At 34.0% G+C, this 23608-nt stretch overlaps 3 protein-coding genes across 3 annotated transcripts; all 3 read right to left on the bottom strand.

Annotated features, from left to right (window-relative positions):
- Positions 1-1188: 1188 nt before the first annotated feature.
- On the bottom strand, positions 1189-5380 carry LOC114745073 (perakine reductase-like). The gene is made up of 7 exons (XM_028933209.1): positions 5172-5380; positions 4224-4394; positions 3713-3916; positions 3439-3611; positions 2514-2610; positions 2209-2362; positions 1189-1608 (listed from the first exon to the last, which is right to left on the bottom strand). Exons 1-7 carry the CDS (start codon positions 5226-5228, stop codon positions 1433-1435), a joined length of 1032 nt encoding a protein of 343 aa, XP_028789042.1. The 5' UTR covers positions 5229-5380; the 3' UTR covers positions 1189-1432.
- Positions 5381-8703: 3323 nt separating this feature from the next.
- LOC114745074 (transmembrane emp24 domain-containing protein p24beta3) lies at positions 8704-13335 on the bottom strand. The gene is made up of 4 exons (XM_028933210.1): positions 12977-13335; positions 10266-10452; positions 9917-10024; positions 8704-9108 (listed from the first exon to the last, which is right to left on the bottom strand). Exons 1-4 carry the CDS (start codon positions 13193-13195, stop codon positions 8975-8977), a joined length of 648 nt encoding a protein of 215 aa, XP_028789043.1. The 5' UTR covers positions 13196-13335; the 3' UTR covers positions 8704-8974.
- Positions 13336-18737: 5402 nt separating this feature from the next.
- Positions 18738-22842, bottom strand: LOC114745072 (1,2-dihydroxy-3-keto-5-methylthiopentene dioxygenase 2). The gene is made up of 7 exons (XM_028933208.1): positions 22745-22842; positions 20648-20759; positions 20468-20562; positions 19912-20026; positions 19700-19824; positions 19116-19186; positions 18738-19038 (listed from the first exon to the last, which is right to left on the bottom strand). The coding sequence occupies exons 1-7, from the start codon at positions 22760-22762 to the stop codon at positions 18972-18974; spliced, it is 603 nt and encodes a 200-aa protein (XP_028789041.1). The 5' UTR covers positions 22763-22842; the 3' UTR covers positions 18738-18971.
- Positions 22843-23608: the final 766 nt, after the last annotated feature.

Genomic DNA, 23608 nt, shown 5'->3' with positions numbered 1-23608 from the left:
AAATGAGAGAGATTGTCAAACACAGGGAACAAAAAATCAGATTGAACCGGTCAGTGCAATAGGAAAACGAATGAACTGGTTTGGTTTACCAATCAATAGTTCAACCAATATCAAAATGGTCAAACTAGTGTGAACCAGTGAAAACCAATAAAAAAATGGTGACAAACCAATTTAAATAATTATGTTGTTGTTGGTATCTCTTTTTTCTCATTCAACTTCTAATATCTTACTCACTATAAATTTGAATGAATTTTAATGATAGTTTTAGTATCAATGATTATTAATTTTATTTATTGATGAATGGTAAAGATCCAAATTCTCAATGTCATTATATTTTGTTATTGTTACAATCAAGCTATTGTTATATTTCCTTATATTTTGTTATTAATGATTATTAATGTTGTTGTATTTTATTATTTTAATATGACCGCTTTGACTCTGAGTTAACTCCAGTCCAAACAATTGACCTTTGAACCACTACCTCAACCAATTTAGTGTCTAGTTCAATTTTTTGTTCTTTGATCAAATGTTAGGCTTTACCCTTTAAATAGCCTTATCTTCAATTTATGACCATTGTCCCCAAATGTTTAAACTTAAAAGTTTTGCTTTATTAGAGTTTTATATTATATATACATCGACACAACTATATTAAGATATTCACATGCATAGGAAACTGAAGAGGTTAAAACTTAAAAGTGATCATCAAGATGTAACACTACAATATAATTATGTGTTACATATAATTATTATTCTCTAACTTTCTGAAACCTTTATTTGGAAAACTGATTATAAATTAGTTCCAGATTTTGAATTGAAAGTATAGGTGTTCAATTCAGTGCACAATTTCTGATTTTCCAAAACTGCCAACCTCCTTGCTTCCGCTCAAGCTCCACCATTCATGAGAGCCTCATTCTCAGACACAGCATCCTTATTCCTTTTTTTTCTCTTTCGGTTGAATTAGAGAAGTAGAGATTTTACCGACCTAAAATTCCTGCGACCCCCCACTTCTAAGGAAACATTTGTCATTAGACTACAAAGCCATTTCTAATAATGCAGGCTCCATAAAGACCACTACTTACGAAAGACAAGTTCTTTTCTCACTATTGCTACCGAACACTTCATCTCTCAGTTTAAATCTGATAAGTCATCAGCCAAACGAAGAAAACTTCCAGTTAAAGACGACAGGCATGAGGGGCAATACTCACTTAAAGTAAGAATGATATAAAATGCTTATACACGCAATATATATCATTCAGGCATAAGTTATATTACAACCAGTTTACATGCGCATGCGCATGAGTTTACACATATAGGCATGCAAGGTTTCTCTTTGAAGAAGTGAAAAACTTCACCAAATATCAACTAGAACAGCCACAATTCATTTTCTTAGGATTGTACAAGGAAAAGAAAGGTTCGATTCATCTTCTTGCAGTTACTTTGGAGGGGTAGTTGCAAACTTCCACATATATTTTGAGAACATGCCATATTCTCGTTCGCCAGCAAATTCATGAGCAGGAATCACATCAGAAATTTCCCTCACATCTTCATCTGTAAGCTTAACTGTCAGAGCTCCGATGTTGTTCTCAAGGTTCTTGACTTTAGTTGTCCCTATTGTTGTACCAAAGCAATATTTCATCATGTACCACTTAATCAACAGAAATGATACATCTCGGATTTACAAAAAACTCTATCATAAGGATTATTATAGGTACTATACGTCCTGAAATTCTCATTAGGCCGCGTCCAGATAAGCCGATGAACTGATGAAAAAGAGGTCAAAATATCTAGGAATATGTGGAAATCAAACACTCCCTCCTCAACTAAATAATAACTGTAAAGATCATTGTCCCCCAAATGTATAGATTGAAGAGCATCATTGGTTCTATTGATGTGTTTAATATGCCCCACCAAGTGGATGCCTTTTGAGAAGGAAACATGGGCATAACACGAGCTCACTATATTTTGCATACAGAGTGGTGGTGGAAACTGGAGAGGATTAAATTGACTGCTTGGTTAGATACTCTGACACTGTATAAAATTCAAATACTACTTTACTCTTTAGGTGAAAACTCAGGTTGACCACCTAATCATAGAAATTCAGATACAGAGTACTTCATGATTAAGTGAGGTTTAGATCTAACCAATAATTAACCTCTTTTCTTTATTGGAAACAGTGATGTATTCTATTAAGTGTGCATGTGATACTACCTGGGATGGGAATTATATCATTCCCCTGATGAAGAAGCCATGCGAGAGCTAACTGAGCAGGAGTGCATGCATGTTTAGAAGCCAAGTCAGAAAGTCGCTTGTAATAGAGCTTGTTCTTTTCCAAATTTTCTCCACTGAACCTTGGATGAATTGCCTATTACAAAGAAGAAAAAAATGCCACATCTCAAAAGCCAACCCCCTGGAGGAATCCACGTATATAACTATAGTTATTCTTATAGGCATTTCCCACTTGTGGTATTGTCTTACAAGTGAAAATTCATGCAAATTTAAAACTGGGAGTGTACCAGTAAACTTTGACTAGGTAAACTTTCCTCCACTGCTTTCCCTGCAAAAAAGCCTCTACCAAGAGGGCTATATGCCACTATTCCAATTCCTAGTTCTCTGCAAGTTAAAAAAATTCAAGATAACTAAAGATTTGACTAGATGATATAATATTTCTGTAGCCTCTTATTTTAACTTTTCATAAGTATTAACTTGGCCTTTTGATGATTGGTGCTGGAATAGCCTAATAATTAGATTCCTCAATTTCTAGATCCATTTAGTCTTAGCCTAAAATAACAGAAGAGTGAAAGAGTTAGTCTCTGAAAAAAACAACTCATTCCATGTTAGTCCTTCTGGGATCCCTAGAATTTATAACTCGTGTTAGTCATTTCATGTTGAAAAAAGGCTCACAGAATTATGAATTTGTGATCTTAAATGACTGAGTTGTGCAATTATTAAGATAAAGGAACCTAAAACTAAATAGCCATAACAGTCAACAGATCAGTTTATTAGTTTAACCATTTATGCCACACTGAATAAGGCTATTGGGAGGAGCATTCAAGGAGTTAAAGTGCATATAGAGTTAGCTCGACTAATGATTATCTTAATAGAAGGGAGGTCCCATATAAGCGAAAGTCGAATCTGGTATTCGTTACTGCCAAATCAATTTGAGCATTGTCATGTCCAAATAGGGGGCAACTCTTCCAATGTGATTTTTTCAATCCACAAGATTAGAACCCTGAACCTTGCTCAAGAGGTGTTGAGTTCCTTACCAGTTACCAGTCAGCCTATCCATTATTATGATGTATGTTTATAAAACTTCGAAGGAGGTTAATGCAATTTACCGTAACTAGTTTCATTCAGATATTTTGTAACTTCAAACAGTACCTATGAGAGTCAGATAAGAAACCAAGTAAGATAAAAGTAATAAATCTAAACTCTAAAAACCTGCAAAGTGGAATTATCTCGTCTTCAATGTCACGGGACCACAAAGAATACTCCATTTGTAAAGCAGTGATAGGATGAACAGCATGTGCTCTCCTTATAGTATCAGCATTAGCCTCTGACAACCCAATATATCTAATCTTTCCTTCATTTACCAACTTTTTAAGCTCCCCTACCTTCCTTGTTCAGATCAGTGTACCACACAAACACCCACAGCTTAGAAATAGTGAAAAGGTTATGTATTACGCATAACAGAAGAAATGCATCTAAGACTCACAGTGTCCTCAATTGGCACAGAAGTGTCAATTCGATGCTGATAGTATAAATCAATATAACTGACATCAAGTCGCTTAAGACTAGCTTCACAGCACTCCCTTACATACTCAGGGGTACCTTTTACACTGAATTGCATCCCATCAGACATAATAATACCAAATTTAGTGGCCAATTGGACTTTTTCTCGAGGGAGTTCTTTTAAAGCCTGTTATATGATGAAAAAGCATCAGTAATAGGACAAGAGAAATTTGCATTGACATCAGTGTAAACCATTCTCAGATATAACTGAAATTACATTCAAAGCTAGTTTTCTATTTCTATGCCACTTCTAAAATTATATTATGCACTGTAATCTTCCTTCCTATGTTGTTCTTGTGGTCATCAATGTTCCCAAGCTGTTCGCAAAATTAAATATTTTCTTTGGAGAGTCATATGGGCATATTCTCTCGTATCAATTCAGTGCATTTAAGATTGAAAACATGTTAAGAATAGTTAGGCAGAATGTGCAATACCTTGCCAACCATGATTTCGTTATCATGTCGATCTCCATAAAGATCAGATGTATCAAAAAAGGTTATACCCCTGTTGAATACTTCCTTGATAACAGAACATCCAGCTTCGTGTGAGAGAGGGGCATTGTAAATTCCTGATAGTCCCCCACACCCAAAACCCAGCCTGGAGACCTGCATTTCATTATATGATACAAAAAAGAAGCACTTGATTTGTTATTGACTTTTTACAAGAGGTCATATAGCAGAATACTAAGCCCCTTTTGGTTCCCATGTTTGGAACTGTTGGAGACGGACTTTTGCAACTTTCGAGCAAAATTACTCTCACATTACTTTGGTCAACCAAGACCAACGCAAACTTAAAGGGAGAGAGATTCCCTTTCTATTTAGACGAAGCAATGTGATAATATTGCCTTTGAATTTTACCATATAGTGGAGTTAACCAGTTAGTGAATTTTTTTTTTTTTTCCGGTGATCAAAAGGGTGGTTGATTAATGAACTTACTGGTCAGGGTAACTTTATGATTATAGGTGTATTATCTTTCACTGTGATAGCTGTAATGCCATATGGTGTTCTGAGTGTTCTGAGAGGATTATATGACAAGAGAAACTTCACTAAAATTACAAAAACTCTGACAGAACTTACGGTTAGTCTATCTACTTGCGCAAGTGTTTTTGGATTTATATTTGTTTCCTCTACATAAACCTCTTTTGAGTTGAGATTACTTGTAGCAAGATCATATTCAGAATCTTTGGATAAGATGGAATTCTCTGTAATTGCTTGACATTATCAGACTCTGATGACCTCAATGCTTACTGAAACAGAACTATTTCCTCTTATTAAACTGAAGCGAATAAGAAAAGAAAAGATGTGCGAAGCAATAAACCGATTCGACCAAAACAACAACACAATATGGACGATCGTGGATAAAGATAACAGAAGGGAACTTACCTCTAAGCCTTGACTACCTAGTCTCACTCGTGGGACTTGCACTCGAGTCTCGTCCATTTCCTATGCTTCAAAGCTGAGAAGAAGAAGAAGAAGAAGCTCCAACGAGTCAATGAGGCATGGAAAGGAAAAGGGTCATAGAATATGCCCAAAACTGAGACGCTGAGCTCTCATTTTCGTCTACCAACTTCCAATAGCATTTCCATCCGAGCATTCACATGAACTGTAACAAAATAGCCTCTCTTTTTTAAACCAGCGCAAGAAAATAATTTGAGCCGGACATGTGGCGCTGTGCTGTCTCGATGATAAAATAATTCGATCCTAAAGTCAGCTGTATTATTAAATCCAAATTTCACCTTAAATAATTTAAATTCCAATCATTCCATGGGATCCACACCCCACCAACTTTAGTGGCACATGGGTTCAGGAATAGGTAAGCTACTGAAGACATGATATTAAAACCCAATTGGATTTAGCCCGTTTCACTAGTCTAATTAAAATTTTTGGACAACCGAATTGAATTTTATTTTATTTTTTTATTATAATTTTTTTTCAAAAAATAATATTTTGTCAAATTTGTGCTTGAATGATGATGTTTTAATAGGTTATGTGTGATTTATGCATAAATATTTTATTTGCTTATGAAGTAATGGATTTTAATTTAAAAATTATTTAAGGGGATGGAATAAAAATATAGAAAAAAATTAAAAAAAGAGTTATCCAAAATAAAATAAAAATGATGCAAATAAAGTCTAAATAAAATAAGTATACGGTTTTGACTAAAAGTAAAAAAAATTTACCAAGGAATTGCCAAAAAAAGAAGAATTCTTTTCAAGGTTATATTTCAATATTTCATATATATTAAATAAATTATTTTATTTAATTAAGACCAGTTTGACTGCAAGTTAACTCTGATTGAACTACTCATCCTTAAACTACTATCTCAAATTCATTGGAGGATTTAGACTTTGTCTATTTGAGGAAAAAGAATAACAGTTAAGTTCTAAAACTTTAATTTAATTGTAACAATCAAGTTCTTGAATAAATTATAACTATGGAAATTTTAGTTGTAAATTATGAGGCTCAATTAACATTAATTTATAATATGTAGCTAAAACTCTCTTATTTGCAAAGTGTTTGAATCGATGTTTTTAACTTATTTCATAATAAACTTTTTAAAAATATAATTGTCATATTGATTAAAAGTCGAGACCTAGCTAATCGTTGTTGGTTCTTATTACAAGGGTAGTAGTTGATATCTTTAAATTAGTAGAAAAACGTGTCCTTTTGATTTTAGCCTTTGGTAAAATTAATTATTACAATAAAATATTTTTTAGGAATTAAAAGCATGCCAACAATTTGTTCCAAATTAATAAGTGCAACATAAGAAAAATTTGTTAACTATCACATCTTTGCCCCATAGTTAGGATTAAGTAACACTTTAAAACTTTTTCTCTATAACTAAGACGGTGGGAAGTATAATTTAAAATTTATTAGCTTTTCTTTTGTTTTAAGCTAGATTTTATTTTTAAAATATAATAGATAAAATGAATTAAAATTTTATATTTATGATCAAAATCAACCCTCAAACAAGTTCTTATATTTGCAGTAATAGCTATACTCACATTAGTCTCGTCATTAGTTGGAACAACTTGGATAACAAATGCCAAATGAAACAATAGTGGAGCACAATGCCCAATGTGCTATGAGATTTAATTCGTTAGAACAAAAGCTTTTAATTTATAATTTTTAAATGATAAATTGATGATTAGAACATTATTTTATATTTCACATCTATTAAAATAACATGCTATTAAACAAAAGTGAAGTATAATAGCATATCATTCCAATTTTAACGTGATTTGTCTAGCTAACTTGGGCATTCTAGATTTATGGAATGTATTCCTTGTGCTGCCTTTATTTTTTATTTGTTTTTGGTGAAAAAGCAGGGGCCCAGCCCATTACATTACGCGACCATTACAAACAGAAAGCACTCTTCTGGGAAACTTAGTTCCAGCTAAGTCTTCCTCGAGTATACTCCGTACTTCAGGCGGTGGAGTGTCCCAGATGATTCTTGGTGATTCAATCTGTAGACTAAGGTGAGCAAGCTTGTCCACTGCTCGATTTCCTTCTCTAAAGACATGATTGATTTTGATTTGCCAATCCCCTTGCATCATCTCCTGAATTTCCTGGAAAATATGAATATATCGGCATCGCTCTTTGTTCTGCACTAACAGGTCCACCACTTGCTTCGCATCGCTTTCCACTTCAATTTTCTCGAATCCCATGTCTCTGCATAGTTTCAGTCCTACCAAGATACCCCACGCCTCGGCCTCCATCACCCCACATCTTTCTAGTTGCACCGAGAAGCCCTTTAGCCATTCTCCACCATCTCCCCTTATTGCTCCACCGCATCCTACTTTTCCTTCCTCCGTGCACATTCCATCCGTGTTCAGTTTACCCTATCCTAGCTGAGGGGGTTTCCAAGAAATTCGTTCCTTTCTCATAACAATTTCCTCCATGGTTTCCTTTTCCCATCTGTGGTGATAATTAGCCAAATAGTTATAGATCTCCTTTTCCGGCTCACGCGGTAAGTTGAAGTCTTGTTCGTGTAATTGTAGGTTCCGCCATCTCCATATAAACCAGCAGCATGTTGCAAATTTCTCCGCCCAACTGATGCCCTCTTCTTTTATGCTTTTGTCGCTAAGATTCCTTTGTATCCAATCATGCCATTCATCTCCCAGGAACTCCACCCTTTTGCCGAAAGGCAATAATCTTCTCCACGTGACTGTGGCATACGAACAGTCCCTCAGTGCATGGAGCAGAGTTTCCATTTTCTGTTGACATAAGTCACAGAGCTGATTTCCTCCATTCCACATACTTGTGATCTCCTTAGTGGCTAGCCTCCTATGAATCATCCTCCATATAAATATTCTAGTTCTTTCGGGCACTCTGAGTTTCCAAATCTGTTTCCAGTTCCTTTGATCCGTAATATCAATGTCACTCCTTATTACCCCATAAGCACTGAGTGCTGCCTTTATTTTTGGCCAAGACTTGTGCACCTTTTTTATTATATATTTTTTCAATAGATATTATAGGTAAGAGCATCCATTTGATTTTTTAATTTTATATAAAATATTAATTTGTTCTCTCAACTTTAAAAAACATATTTTTAGTTCTTTAATCTTAAAGTCATTAATCTTAAATAATATCTTTTGTGGCAATTATGATTATTTTAAAAATTAAAATTAATAGATTAGTATTTAAAAATATCTTATTGATATTCAAAATCTTAATATCATCAGGTTTTTTTTAACAATTTTAAAAATAAAAAATTAAAACATATAATCGAAACTTTATATAAATTTAAAGAACTACAATTATATTTTAACCAATATTTTATATCCAATAATACCAAATCAGGTTTAAGCAATTGTTACATTACAAAGAGAAACAACTCTTCCAGGAGTACCTTTTATTTCTTTTATTAATATTTCTAAAAGATAGAGTTTATATTTTATATTTACTCCGACCGTTGGTGAGATATACTTTATTGCATGAAAACATACTTATCTCTTAATGAAGATTGCAAAATATTCAAACAAATGTAAATGAACTCTGTAAATAGAAAATTTCCAAAAAAAAAAAAAAGGGAATCTAAGCACCTTTTTTCCCCGAGTTGTAAATATAAATTACGTCGCAGTTAGAAGGAGGAAAATAATAATAATACTCACCAACGGTCATATTGTTACACAAAGGGGGAACAAGAGTAAACCTAAGCCTTGAGCTAAAACAAGAGAGGAGATTCAAACACGGTTATAGGCCACTGACTTGCTGAAAAGCCGCCGGATGTATACAACTTGCAGGGCACTAACGAGAGCTAGAAGAAGGTACTCTCCTACAGTGTAGAATATGACGCGCTTCCTGGTGCTCTCATTCGCTGCATCATAGGTAAAATAGGAAGTTCAGTCATACAGTGTTCTTAAATATTTAACATTTTTTAATGACAATCAATGTAAGCACACAAACAGAAACGTTTCAATATCGGACTTGAGTCCATGACCTCAACTAAACACGGCAGCACACGCTGCCACTAGAGCAGCTTGCCATTGAATATTTAACATTTAAAAACCATCAAAACCATAATTTTGGTAACCAAAGAATTCAGTGAGTTTTGACAGTATTATCCAAGCTGTCAAAGCTAGTTATCTAAAGCAGCAATATCAGGCAACTGATAAATCAATGCAGTAACTGGAACCTACACAGTACTTAACAGCTATCAATTGGAGAGATCTTACAAGATTTAAAAGGAACAAATTGCTTAAATAAACTCTAAAATGACGACATGAATTAGAGGCTTCTTTTGCTGCATATGGGTAGAGAATTTGAAGATTACTTCTGTTGGTTTTGTCTACAAGCCTCAACCCAGGTTGTGTGACGTTTAATATCACCAAAGCTACTTTTGAGAGCATGTTACTAATTACTTAGGAGCCCACGCGCCTCTAGCCTTACCATATAGCACTATAGAACTTAAAAGGACTACCTATATAAACTTCTAATGCTACCACTTACCACCATTGTCAAGATGGGTCAAACATCAAGGCTGATGTCTAGGAGCCATCACTATCATGAAATTGATGGATTGTATCAATGCATTTCAGATGGCAAGAAAAATGCTACAACTGCTGGGCAATAGCCAAACTTCTACATGAGCCAGTCACAGTTCATGAAAAAGAAAACCAACTTACTATGACGATGTCGTGCATCACGTGCTTTAAGGTATTTTTGCTCAGCTGTAACAGATTCTAGTGCCTCTCTGAGCTCAGCAATTTTAACATTTATTGGGTCCAAGTGCTCTGCAAATTTACCAACCAGAGTCAATAGGAAGCCCAAAAAAAAAAAAAGGGAGGAAGAAACTCAACTAACATCAACCTTCACTGGGTCCAAAAAATAAATACATAAACATCAATCTTCACATACTTCAAGCAGTACCCCATATTAGTAGGAAAAATTTATTATATAGTTCATGCCATATGCACCTAAAGATGTCAATAAGATAGACTACAGTAATAAACGCTGCTTATGCAGAGAACATACCATTTTTAGCAAGATCATGCTCAGTGGGAATATGACCGACATGGATGTAGAAAGAAACAGTCTCAGGTGTGGAGTGAGGGTTATGAAAGCAGAATTTATACATTCCACTTCGTGGGGCTTTAAAATCAAACTTTTCGCCAGAGGTTCCTTTGATCGTGTGGACAATGTTACCTCCAGGAGATGTCACCTGCAGATCACTACAACATCAGGATAACTGAAAAGCACACCATATGTAGCAATAATAGGTTGTCATTCTAAATCCAACAATTTCTCCTGATCTACTATATAGCATTGTGAGCGCACATCATTTTCTGAAAAACTTCTGTGCCGTGATTACCAAAAGGCATTAGCATGGTCTCAAAACCATACTCTACAGTGGATTGACGCTTAAAATGCACAGCACAGGAAAATAAATCTTTTTATGTGAAGAAAACCAAAGCCATCCATTCAAATATGAGCAATTCACATGAGATGTTAACAGCATATCCCTCCCTCGCCCCCCCCATCTATCATTACTTTCTACATTTTATTTTGCAGCTTGACGTTGCTCCAAGTCCTTCAGCATTTCTCATTTTAAAAAATTTGGAGAACAAATAGTCCCAATTTAAAGTCAACAATAATACATTGAGAGAAAACCAATTTACAAATTTATTTCTCTTTTCTAAAGAATTGCTGAATAAAATTCATAATTATGCAAACATTAACAGAATTCTAATATATCTAAAACAAATGAAATCTAGGAGAACATCAGCATATCAATATAAATAAAAAGATATCCACAGTGAGACGTATTATTTACAAAGCATCAACAGTACAACTCATTCCCTATGCTCAGCAGTCAGTGCAATACACGGAAAAACATGTCTACTATCTAGTCAATGCTCCAAAACAACAGCGCATGATGAGGAAAAATTTAGCAAAAACAAATATTTAGAATTGGATATTGTTTAGAAATGAGTTGACAATAATTATAAACTCTTTAAAGCAAGCTCATATGAGCTCAATTTATTACTCGATTTATCAATCGGTAAACATCAACACTTTAAAACCAGTGATCATAACATGATAAAATCTATTTAAAACAACCAATGATGACTTGGTCTGGGAAGTTTTTTCTTGCACTGGATGAGATCACGATAAATTTCCCTCTTAAAAACATCCTGGTCTGGTGATCCTTTAGCGATTCAACAAGCATAAGTGATTTAACCCAGGAAAATCTGCCAAGTTCTTCTCTTGATTGTTTTTCATGCATCAAAATGAATTCACAATCACATTTTCTACTTCCAACCTAGCTCTGCCCATGTTTCATTACCAGTTCCAACTTCCAAGCCCAGATAAAAGAGAAGGGTTGTGTTAGACCTTCAATAACCCAAATGAAACTCTGTTGAATCCCCTGTGCCATGGATCAAAGATGTTATTGTGTTGTTTCTTTCTACTTACAACCTCATTCTAAAAGTAGGAGGAACAGCCATAGATTCACTGATCACCATCTTAATTGAGACTGAAATATACGAACTTCATTTCATTAGAGATTTCCAATATCATCTGCAAATTTCCACTCATGACTTATGATGCAACCCAAACCATATTACCACGGCACATATGGGTTTCTACAGCTTAACAAACTCCCTACTGTTATTTTTGGCTGTTCTTTGCTCTTCAATTAACTAACTGCCACAGAGAAATCCTTTGCCTGATTTCAAACTTTTTCTTACCCAGAAACGTAAGGACTTAAACTTTTTCTCATGCTTTCACAAAATGATTCATGTTACATCTAACAGAATAATAAACATCCATACAATCAAACATTTATCTAAAAATAATCACGTTATGATCCTCTCTTCTCTGTTTTCCGTTTTTTTTTTTTTTTTTGGGTGGAATACCCCTTCTTTTAAATCTGTGATACGAATGATGGTAGAATTGACCACGATAAAATTTGCTGAAAGCAAGGTACTAGAAACACAACTGCAATCCGTTACGGCTAAAGCAAAGAAGGAGATAATTGAAAAATCTAAACAAGAATGCCGAGGCAATTGCAAGGAAATTAGGAGTTTGGAGCAAATATTGGATTTGATGATCAATTAAGGAATCCATGGCTTTTTATTTTTTTTAAAAAAAAAAAATTTACGTAGCTCGCCCTGCCCTTCTCAGACTTCTCTTCCTTCTCATCCGCTTGGGGTTCATTAGCAACTAAAAAGCCGTCTAGGCAACTGACGCAGAACGGAGAAGTGTAATTAGAGTCTCAGTAGGTAAGTAGGATTTTCAAATTGGGGGATTTTGATGTGATCAAATGGTAATCTATTTGGATTCTATTTCAAGTTAGGTCTAAGTCCTTCAAATAAACATGACAACCCATCTGACAAAATTAAAAACCCTAATTCCCGGACTAAAACCATGATTTAACATGCCTTCATTATGCATCAGCAGCATACCCTAGTAATTAGAACCTTTGAACTGCTATTCTCAACAGCAATGTCAATTATTCCACGTAAGGTATCAAAACAAAAGCGTATGACTCGTGGCCCTGTGCGCAAATCATCTTCATAATTTTCAGTCGAGCAAAAATGAGGCCAAAACGTTTTGTTTCCAATTAAAATAGTATAAACCAACAACTTATTCAAAGATCAACAAATAATTCCATAAAAAAAGTACGGAAAACAAGCAAAAAAGCGAAGCGAACACCCAAAAGTAAAACTTAACATCGAACTTACCGTCAAGTCGATGCCAGGGTGATCGGAGCTCCAGAAAATGTCGTGATCGACGACAACAAAGTTCCCAGTAACCGTATCACCCTCGTAGAGCACATACTCATAGACGCACTCAACGTCGTTTACGGTCACGGACAACGATTCAATCCGACCAAAAAAGCTCAGCAACAAACAGATCAAAAGCATACACACCCTCGCGCTTTTCCTCTTCGTTTCCTCCATCAATTTCCCTCTTTCTTTTTTTTTCCCCTCTTCTACCTATTGAAGATTATAGCACCCAAATTTTGGCGGCGACCAGTTCAGCAGCTCTACTCTGCCTCCCAGATCTTAAAAACTGCGGCTTCAAGTGTGTTGCTTCTTTCTTCGGCTCCGCAACGACGCCTCTGAGAACGATTTACGTGCCTTGGTGATGTCGTTTAGAAGACTTGCGTGTGAAACGCAAACAGCTCCACCTTGCATCAGCCAATCAGACCACGCGCTGTTCTGACCTGGACGTGAAGACAAATTTAAACATAATCTCAAAACTAATTTTCTTTGTTGGCCAGAAAATTAGGTATTGGTTATTAATCGAGTAAAGGTATCAAGGTGAATTTTTTTTTTTTTTGGTGATAAAATTCTTCTCTTTTTGTCTACTCCTTGTTGTTTTTTTTTTAACACATTTCCTTTATTACAAGATACTACACAGGTTTATTAATATAAGAACTAAATAATTAATTAAAGAATAGTTAAGTTAGTTTTTTTTTAATAAATAAATATTGTCTTTCTTAAAATATTCATATTAATCATGTGTATTAAAACTACTTTTAATGAAAACTACTTAACATATACAATCATTATAGAAATTATTTGAGGATAAAATGGATAAATATTGAAGACAAAATAAATTATAATTTCATATTTAAAATCAAATTGAATTTTTAACTAACTCTTATATTAAAGATCGAAGATATTATTGTTTTATTTATTTGCTAAATATAAAGAATCTAAATTCATGCGTAAACATTAGTTTATTGTTATGGCAGGAAAATAACAGTAGTACCATAATGCCATTGTTTTTGGGCTAAAACATATAATGAGTGACCTTTTTTTTTTTTCGTACTTTCCATCATTCACCATCTTCTTGTTATGATAAGATAGTGGATGATAAAAGAATAACATGGATCTTTGGTTTTCTTGTCTTGTAAGTTGTTGATATTTTACTAATATTTATATGATTTAGTTTCTATTTAGGGAGAAAAAAAAGAGACTCCAATATCTGTCTTTTGTTTTTTGTCCCACCAGAAAACTCAAATATCTTGAAACCTTTAGAATTTGATTTTCCTTCCACGGGGAGAGATCAATAAAAGGATAAGGAGGAGAAAAATAAAAACTCAGGCAAGTCAAGATAAGTTTTCCAAAATTTTCCCATTTTTATTTTACTCTTAAAATATTTAGTAGATAAAGAACTTGTTTGGTACATAAAATGGAATAAAATACTAAAAATAATTATGTGATGAAAAAAATATTATTTAGAAATACAAACAAAAGATCATTGTTATTGATTAATAGTCATATGAATATAATAAATATTGGCATGTTTCAATCAATATAGTTTAAAAAAATAAAATAATTTTTAATAAAGAACACTATCACTGTGTTTGGAATTTAGTGGGAAAATAGATTGAAATGGGATGACCATGTTTGTCAAAAATTTGAAACAAGCCGAAACCACATTTTGACAAAAATAACACACTTTCTTCAAGACGTGATATTGACTTGTTTCAGTATTTTTCAAGAGAAAATTCCTGGAAAAAAAAAGTTTGAATATACGAATTTTCAATTCAAATGGCAAATACTTGAAAATAACAGAAAAAGAATTGAAGCCTGAACTAACATTTTAAAATTGTTATGACATTACTCATGTGCCTCTCTATGACATAAATAACATTAATAGAATTGAAGATGATAAGGGTCAAACTGGCAATAACGTGTTAAATTGAAAATGACAAGTTTCATAACTTTTTTCTCCATTATTTTAGTCAGTTAATTAATAAGTTGTGAATTGAAAATAATAAATTTGAATTGGCAACGGCAAGTTTCATAACTTTCATCAGGGAAGAGCATCTGGGTAATTTCATAACATTTTGAAAATACTAGTTCAAGCCTCACTTCCTTTAACCTTCTAAATTGGAATTTCATATATTTCATATATTCAGACAATTTTGTTTTGGGGATTTTTTCTTTTTCTTTTTTTCCAATGACTATGCTGCTGTTATGACTGTTACATTGCTTAGCAGCTCTCGAATATGGTGCTAAGAATTTAATAGACATGATTCTCTCAAATAGAGCTAAAACAGGAGGCGGTCTGGCATATTCAAAGCATGATGAAGTTTGAGTGACAATTGCAAGTGCATTGTATTTTCAGAGAGCAAAACAGAGCAGCGAAGATGGGATTAATAATTAATTTGTTCTTCCCTTTTAGATAGTTGTCCTTCTCAAGTTAGGACTCTTGTAGATGAAGGTCGCATGGGACTGAATCCCCCTCTTATTAGTTAGTTTTGTGCGGTGCTCTCTCAAGCTTTCATAGAGCCATCCTGGATCAAGTTTTTATATCCATCCAAATTGGACGGGTCAGTGATGAAATAATTCATTAACCATCAATATCATACATACAACCAATAGGGGTTGGTTCAAGTGGTAAGCTGCTTGATACCGTTTAAGGAGGTTCGAGTTCGAGCCTCAGCTTATATAGAAATTCCCATTGAAAGACTTACCCACTATGGCCTGGTACGCGATGCGGGTCGGATTCAAATGTAGTCGGAACAAAACTTCGGTGAATTGGGTAGGCAACCAAAAAAAATATCATACATACAAAAACCTCTAATTAACCCATACAAACACATTTGTTTCCTATCATATAGTGCCAAACTCTTCTTTCATTTCCTTTTTCACTATGTTAAACTTCCCTCATACTCTCCACTAAGCATGTCATTATTTAAAAAAATTATCCATAAATCTCAAATAAAAAAATTAAATACAAAAGGATCCTCAAAATTCATATTATCTGGACAAACTCCATATTTACTGGACAAATTATGTTATTTAACTCAAACTTGTAAAAAAAAAAATTGAATTCCTTCATATATCTTCGAATTCGAGTTTCTTGTGGATAATTTTCCCTTTATCATGTGGATTATTATTGTTATTGTTATTTTGGTTTTTTTCTTTTTGGGTAGAGAAAGAGGACACGAAGAATGGGTGTGTGTTTGGTGCAGCGGTCCAACAAGCAAAGTTAAATTGTAAGTGGAAAAAGTCAGTTTGTATATTGAAGGAGAAGTTTGATTGACTTTTTAGAAGTGTTTGGATAAAACCAAATTATGGTTTGGAGAATAGCTTCTGGAGAATAGATTCCAGAGAGAATAGGTTTTGTGAAAAATAGATTCTGAGAAGTAAGAGTATTTGGATAGTTATTATCAGAAGCACTTTTTATATGTATAAATTACTAAAAAGGGCATAAGTTAATATGATAATTACATAAAATATAGATTTTATAATTTATAATACTCCTCCGGTCCTTAATATAAGACCCATTTAACTAATTTGATTAGATTAAGGAAGTTAGGTAAGTTAGTTAATTATAAGAAATGTGACATGTTTTTCCTAAAATACCATAATCATCTTTCTTAATACCCCATCTCTCTTTTTTACTTGATCATGGTTGAGGGAGTATCCACAGGGGTAATTTAGAGAAAATTGATAAATATGAGAAAGGGGTCTTATATTTAGGACCAAAACTAACTCAAGAATTGGGTCCTATATTAAGGACCGGAGGAGTATATTTAATTTGAAGGAACAAAATTGTAAATAATATATTTTTATCAAAATAATTAATAGTATATAAGAAAATATAATTAATAAATAACTAACATATGTATATATATTTATAAAATATAAGATTAAAAATGTTTCTGGAAAAAATAAATATTTTTTACCAACATACAAATATTATTTTATTTTAAAGATTATAAATATGAAATACCATAATATTTTTTGACAAAATTAAATAAACACACATTAAAACAATTTATTACTTATTATAGTAATTATCTTTTCCTCTTTATGATTCTTTCAGGCTCACTCTCTTGCTGTGTCTGGAACAAGTAACTGGAGACCATCCCTCCACACCAGCAACACGAGCAAGTCAAGGGGCATTTTTTGTCCAGATAATTTTTGACAACCCAACATCAAAAACTTCAACATCAAAGCAAGAAAATTTTGCTTTCCACGGAACCATGGTTTTAGAGGTTAAAACTATAATTTCACCTGAAACCATGGTTTCAAAATATTGGAGGCTGTTTAGATAGCATTTTATCCAAACTATGGTTTTGTCTTTCAAATCATGGCTTTAGATGTCATCCAAACAGACCCTTAGTCTATTTTTCTTTTAGGCCAAAAGCCAGATTAAAAATACTTTTATAGTATATAAATAAACATATAAAAGAATTTATCTTGTTTTATGAAAAAATATTTTTTAAAAGTATTATTAATGGTTGTCAACACCCGCCTGAGCATGTGAAAAGCAAAAGGTGGTAAAAAATGCTTATAGCTTATATATTCGTGCGTTTGGTCCAATGTCAGGTCCACTAAACTGAATACCGAATTTGCCCTCTTCCTCTTCAGTCTTCTCCCTCACATTGGTTTTTTCATTTTCAAAATTTTTAATGATACAATGTCTTTAAAACAATTATCATATTATAAAGGGAAAATTCCAGAAAAGGTCCCTGAATATATGAAATCCCAGATTGGGTCCTGGAATTTTCAAAATGACAGAAAGGGTCAGTGACCCAATCTGTCATTTGGCAAATCAAGAGGAATTGACAATTTTACCCTCATTTGTATTCATTCACTACAATGATTTAAGGAATCATTAGAAGGGTTTAGACATTACCTAGATTCATATAGCAAATAACTACTCACTTTTTTATATTCAGGTGTCTTGTTATTAACTACAACTAATTTTGTAATCACTAGAACAATGTAAGTATTACCTAGATTCGTGTAGAGAATAACTACTCACTTTTTCATAGTCAGGTACTTTATTATTAACTACAACTAATCTTGTAATCACTAGAATAATGTAAGCGTTACCTAGATTTGTATAGAGAATAAGTACTCACTTTTACTTAACCAGGGGTAAAATTGTCAATTGGTTTTAATTTTACAAATGACAGATTGGGTCACTGACCTTTTCTGTCATTTTGGAAATTCCAGGACCCAATCTGGGATTTCATATATTCAAGAGACCTTTTTTGAAATTTTTCCTATTATAAATAACTTTATGTTCTCTTAAATGAAAAAAATTTTTAACAACTTTTTATGATATTTTTAATTTTAAATATTATTTTTTTATTTTTTATTTACATAAATTGTGTAGAATATATCTCATTATATAATATTATTTGGTTTAAAAATGTTCACATAACTATAATTTCTTTTTTAAATATATTTGATTCATTAAATTTAACTTCCTATTAAAATAATTTAAAATTACTATATTCTGTAAATTCGTATTTTTCATTAGTTAATTAAAAACATACCCATTTTGAATATTTTATAAACTAAAATTACTTATTCAATCATAATCCACACAACTTTCATCTCTAAAAACTAACTTTTATAAAAATTAATCCGAATACAAACCACATTACCTTTTTTTTTTTTTTAAACCACCAATCCAAAGCGGCCCTAGGTCATGAACGCTGACGATCAAGATGAAGATAACAGGAACAGAACAACGACAGGGACCTTCCCAAATTATCCAGTAACCGGCAAAATATAACCAGCATCAATCAGGTATGTACATAATATCACATCCCAAGTGTCGCTCAAACACAGACAATAGGCATCTTTATTTAATGAGCTCACATTTTTTTCAGTCCTTATTTTTAACAGCAAAACCTCAGGTTTTTTCACACCCAATATTAATTATAATGATTATACTAACAGCAGACGTAGACCTTTAGGCCGTAGCATCAACAGCATGGTTGGCCACGTCCCTTTCCACGAAAGACTTCATATATTCCTTCCTGCAAATTTTGAAATCACATATAAGTCTCCTATGTGATTGTACTTCCCATCATTTAACTGGCATACGCAATCATACCTTGCAGGAAGATGATCATGTGGACGATTAAATGGAGTCCATACCGGCTCACCAACAAAGAATCGAAGAGCCTGCAAATTTACAATCACGTGAGAAAAACTTAACATAAACAAGAACATGTAAAGTGAAATATGTGTGTTTGTCATCTAAAACTTCAGTGTGATGCCTAAACAAATTACCAGAGAGAACTAATGAAGCTTTATGCAAGAACAAAATTGGCGTATTTTCGGACGATAAGAATAGTTTTACCATGTATAAGGTAGACAAGTTGTACCACAGTGATCTCTAAACACAATAAACAACCTCAAGCTAGGACTTTCTCTCCAAAAAATATCTACAAGAACCCAACTCATAAAAAGTTCAGCAACCGGATATTTGTTTCTTGAAAATTATTAATATACAAGACCCCATACCACACCAATAGAAATGTTTTCCAGAAGGCACAGGGTATATAAGTAAGCTACTCTGAACATTATTCTCAAACGCACATGATAGGATGGATAAACTAAAAGGGTTAAGGGGTACACATTATCATATTGATGACAAGCAAATTTGGTAAAACTATGTCCATATGAAACCGATACCTTGATATAGTTGCTTTCATCCAGAGTAAATCGATGATAAATCCCAGCAGGCAAGATAATCATCCCTCCTTTCTTTACCCATACACGAATCCAAGCATCATTACGATCCCTGACATCAAAATAACCTAAGGAATAGAGTAAATAATTAGCAACTGAATGAGATAGGTCCTTGGGAACTAAAAGGTCAGAATCAAGCATCAATATGGACATACCACTTCCAGCAACGCAATAGCGAATCTCCTCGTCAGTGTGGAGATGCTCCTCAAAAAAGCTTTTGATCTTCTCTTCATAATTAGGCAATTTTTCGGGGCAAACCTCACAGACATCCTGCAGGAAGTGAAAATAAAGAGAAAGATGATCATCAAACAGAAGATATTTGGCATCAGCAGCAGCAGATCATTTTCACGGTCAAAATAAACCAAAGAATAAAATGCTACGGCCTCCCAAACACAGTGTCATAATGGAATTAAGGTGTGCTCAGAGAATTTGCCGAAAAGGACGCTGAGGATTTTATATTCGTAGGAAAACCATCCACACCTCTATTTATGGCATAAATAGGGGTATCCAGATGCAAGGGTGTCAACTGAAATGAAATGTTTGTTTTCTTAGGGATTTTTTTTTTTTGACATTTTCCACGTATCATGTAGTGCATACGGTTAGTAATACAGGGAAAAGGAATTCTCTGCTTTTGGTGCTTTAACCACAGCAATATTTTGTGGCTTTACTGCTATAATTCAAGCATTAATTAATGAAATACGCATAGCAAACCTGGTAGCTGTAACCACGATCTTCACGAATCTTTTTCAGCTCTGGGTCTGTCTCATAATTATCAGCATCTAACCGCCAGCTGAGAACTCCAAGTTCTGAAACATTAACGTGATTTAGGGGGAGTGTAAAACTCTCAATCAGCAGATAAATAAAACAAACACGTGCTCCAGAGATGCTTACCGGCAAGCTGGTCCAAGGATACAAACTCCTTGGGTTCTTTGTGATGTGGCAATCTCTGATCTGCATCATTATCATCCATATACCATGCTTGAATAACTTCCTCTCGAGGATCCTGTGAGAAATGAAATTTCAAAAATGGTTCCTCTTGTGTTTAGCAACCATGAAAGATGAAAACCCATACCAACCAGAAAATTGAACCCAAGCAGGAAGTGAAGAAGTTTCAACTCCTTTTTTGGGGGAAAAAAATGATTAACTAATCGCTGAATTAATAGAAATTCTGTTAACTGGCTTTGATGATATTAAGTTTCATACTCCCCACCCCCCAAAAAAAATGATTATGGACAATGCTACTATATTTCATTCTCATCCTTTCTGTGAACAAAATGGGCACAAGTATAAAATTGTATTTTCGGACGAAGTAAATATGTTTAAGATGTTGTTGGATAAGGATATAGTTCATTTCGTGTCCTAGATTTGCATCAACTAAGAGAATAGGTGAAAGTTTCTTATAAATGAACTTTAGGCATAAGTTTTCTTATCCAACCAAACTAGTCAAGAGATTACCATTAAAATGTAATCAGAATATTGAGTAGTTGTAAATAGCTGTAAGAGACGAATAGCAAATTTTCTTCTAAAAATCCCATCACAGTAAGATGGCCTAGAATTATAAACAACGGTAACGAGGATAGGTTTTAGCATTTTTTTCCATCCAAAATAAGCTTGTTACCATTTCACCATTAAAAAATGCAGGCGGAGAATGTTTTATAACTTTTTCCCTTGAAAACTGCATGAGGAGGGACTTGTAATTTTTCATACAGAAATGACTAAAATTATACAGATATAGAATGTTGTACGGTAGTGAATGTTGGGCAATAAAAGTAAAACAAGAGCACAAAGTTGGGGTAGCAGAAATGAGGATGTTGAGATGGATGTGTAGCCATACAAGAAAAGACAGGATTCGAAATAAAAATATCAGAGCAAGAGTCAGTGTGACACCTATCCAAGAGAAAATGATTGAAAATCACTTAAGATGGTTTGGACATGTGCAGAGAAGGCCATTGGAAGCCCCGGTGAGGAGGATAAATTAGACAATACAGAGTCCCATAAAAGAAGGCAGAGAAAGACCGAGAAGAAAACTTAATGAGGTCATTGAACAAGACCTCCTGGTCAATAACATATCTAAAGACTGAGTTGTTGACAGAGCATGATGACGTCGTGTGATTCATGTAGCCGACCCCACCTAATAGGATAAGGCTTGTTGTTGTTGTATACAGATATAGAATGGTTGTAGCTGTAATTTTATTTGGGGAACGAAACGACAAATTTGTGTTTTTTAGCTAATGAATGTGCAAAAATTTCAGTTAGGTAGTCTCATGACCTGACTCTAGATCTTTGTACTTTTCAACAAAAACCCCGATTCTGCACTAGGGTGTTGGAAGATGATAGGTTGGGGGTAATCAAGCTTGGACATTTGTAACTCAACAGTTAATAGACTTATTAGACTTTATTTCCTACGAGAGAAAGGGTTGTCTTTCTCAACTCAATTTTGTGTCTGTTGTTCTACTTTTGAGTTCCCAAAATTCATTGATGCCCTTTTAATATTCCAAATATCCAACCGCGGCCAGAAATAAAAGAAAAGGCTATGGTCTATTTCTAGACAGGGATCTTCAATAGGATCAGAGGATGAAATCTGAGATGGAAAAATTGATCTTGAAGAACTCATTTCAAATACAGATATTAAGAGTACCCAAGCACAGATAGTCCTCTCGAGTTTTCACAGTTTTTTCTATCCAAAACCAAATATGCAGTATGAGCCAGAAAACACAGGAAACATATCAGTTAATCGCCAGGAACGCACGGTAAGCGTTTCTCAGTATGCTTCTCGTAATCAAACCTCACATATCCCTACTTAATCAAAGTTTAAAACAGCTAGAATAGGGCTCTCCCTAACCTAAGGTCAGCAAGCTATCACCGATATCGACAATACCTATCAAAAATCGAAGAGAAAACATTCGATTGCACGCTCAACAGAGAAAAATATTTCTCAATAAAAAGAATTAACTTTCCCAAGAAACAAACAAGCAAAAGCAAGAATACCTTATCAGTGACAACCATTCTGGTTTGGGTAATCCTATTGAGTCTCTCTCCAATCTTTCGCGATCAAAATCCCACGCAATGCTTCACAGTGCCGCGATATATACAGATATATATAAGACGGAAATGCCGAATTGACCAAAATACCATTAAGTGGGAACGTGATGACGTTCGGTTTGTGACTGACAGAGGGTCCAGGCTAGCAGAATCAGCCAATCAGGCCGGTGATGGGGCAATTTGAAGGAGGGTACAATCGTAATTCTAAAAGAACACAAACGAGATCGAGACGACGATTTTTGTTAGAAGAGAACTGCCTGGGTTGGAGGACTCGTATCAGATACGGCTTCTTCCGGCACCGTTTGGGTGTGACTAGAGGGGGAAAATAGTCAAGTTTCATCATCCAATGAGAATTCTACACGTGTCACTGAGAAGGTTGAAATTTGACAGTTCACGTCTTGAACCTCGTTTATTTCTTCTGGGAATTAAAGTCAACCATTGTCTCGGAGTCGAAGTTCGTATTTTCATTTGACTTTCTTGATTGGAATATTGATGTTATAAGAAAAATTATCACTTACATCGTTTTACATCATTCTCTCGCTAAATGCACGGATGCATAAATGTTCAAAAAAGTTAATCCAATAAAAACATGACGCACAACAGCAACAGTTTAAAAGCGATCTTTGCCTTCCAAAAACAAATATCTTCACTCAAAAGAAAACCACTTGCCCGACCATTGGAATGTCAATGTTTATCAATAATAAATTCCATTGAAGAGTTCATTTAAACATAAAAAACAGGATATGATGCTTAAATACCTCAAAAGCATTCACAAAAGAACACACAGCACTAGAATTTTTTTTTTTTTTT

The sequence above is a fragment of the Neltuma alba genome, unplaced genomic scaffold, assembly GCF_004799145.2.
Source record: "Neltuma alba isolate B1F8T4 unplaced genomic scaffold, ASM479914v2 tig00004520_pilon, whole genome shotgun sequence".
In the NCBI taxonomy this organism is placed as follows: domain Eukaryota; kingdom Viridiplantae; phylum Streptophyta; class Magnoliopsida; order Fabales; family Fabaceae; genus Neltuma; species Neltuma alba.
The sequence above is the reverse complement of the archived record's forward strand: the minus strand, read 5'-3'. Positions and strand labels throughout refer to the sequence as shown.

Bases quoted from the DNA above. Each gene is read 5' to 3' on its own strand.
- LOC114745073 (XM_028933209.1), bottom strand. From the start codon at position 5,228: ATGGACGAGACTCGAGTGCAAGTCCCACGAGTGAGACTAGGTAGTCAA. The intron at 4,395-5,171 runs GTAAGTTCCCTT...AATGAAATGCAG, and splicing joins TAGGTAGTCAAGGCTTAGAG to GTCTCCAGGCTGGGTTTTGG. The intron at 3,612-3,712 runs GTGAGTCTTAGA...TGAACAAGGAAG, and splicing joins CTGTGCCAATTGAGGACACT to GTAGGGGAGCTTAAAAAGTT.
- LOC114745074 (XM_028933210.1), bottom strand. From the start codon at position 13,195: ATGGAGGAAACGAAGAGGAAAAGCGCGAGGGTGTGTATGCTTTTGATC. The intron at 10,453-12,976 runs GTAAGTTCGATG...AGTGATCTGCAG, and splicing joins ACCCTGGCATCGACTTGACG to GTGACATCTCCTGGAGGTAA. The intron at 9,109-9,916 runs GTAAGTTGGTTT...CCTATGATGCAG, and splicing joins TGATGCACGACATCGTCATA to CGAATGAGAGCACCAGGAAG.
- LOC114745072 (XM_028933208.1), bottom strand. The intron at 20,027-20,467 runs GTTTGCTATGCG...CACTTCCTGCAG, and splicing joins ATCGTGGTTACAGCTACCAG to GATGTCTGTGAGGTTTGCCC. The intron at 19,825-19,911 runs GTATGTCCATAT...TCTATTCCTTAG, and splicing joins CTATTGCGTTGCTGGAAGTG to GTTATTTTGATGTCAGGGAT.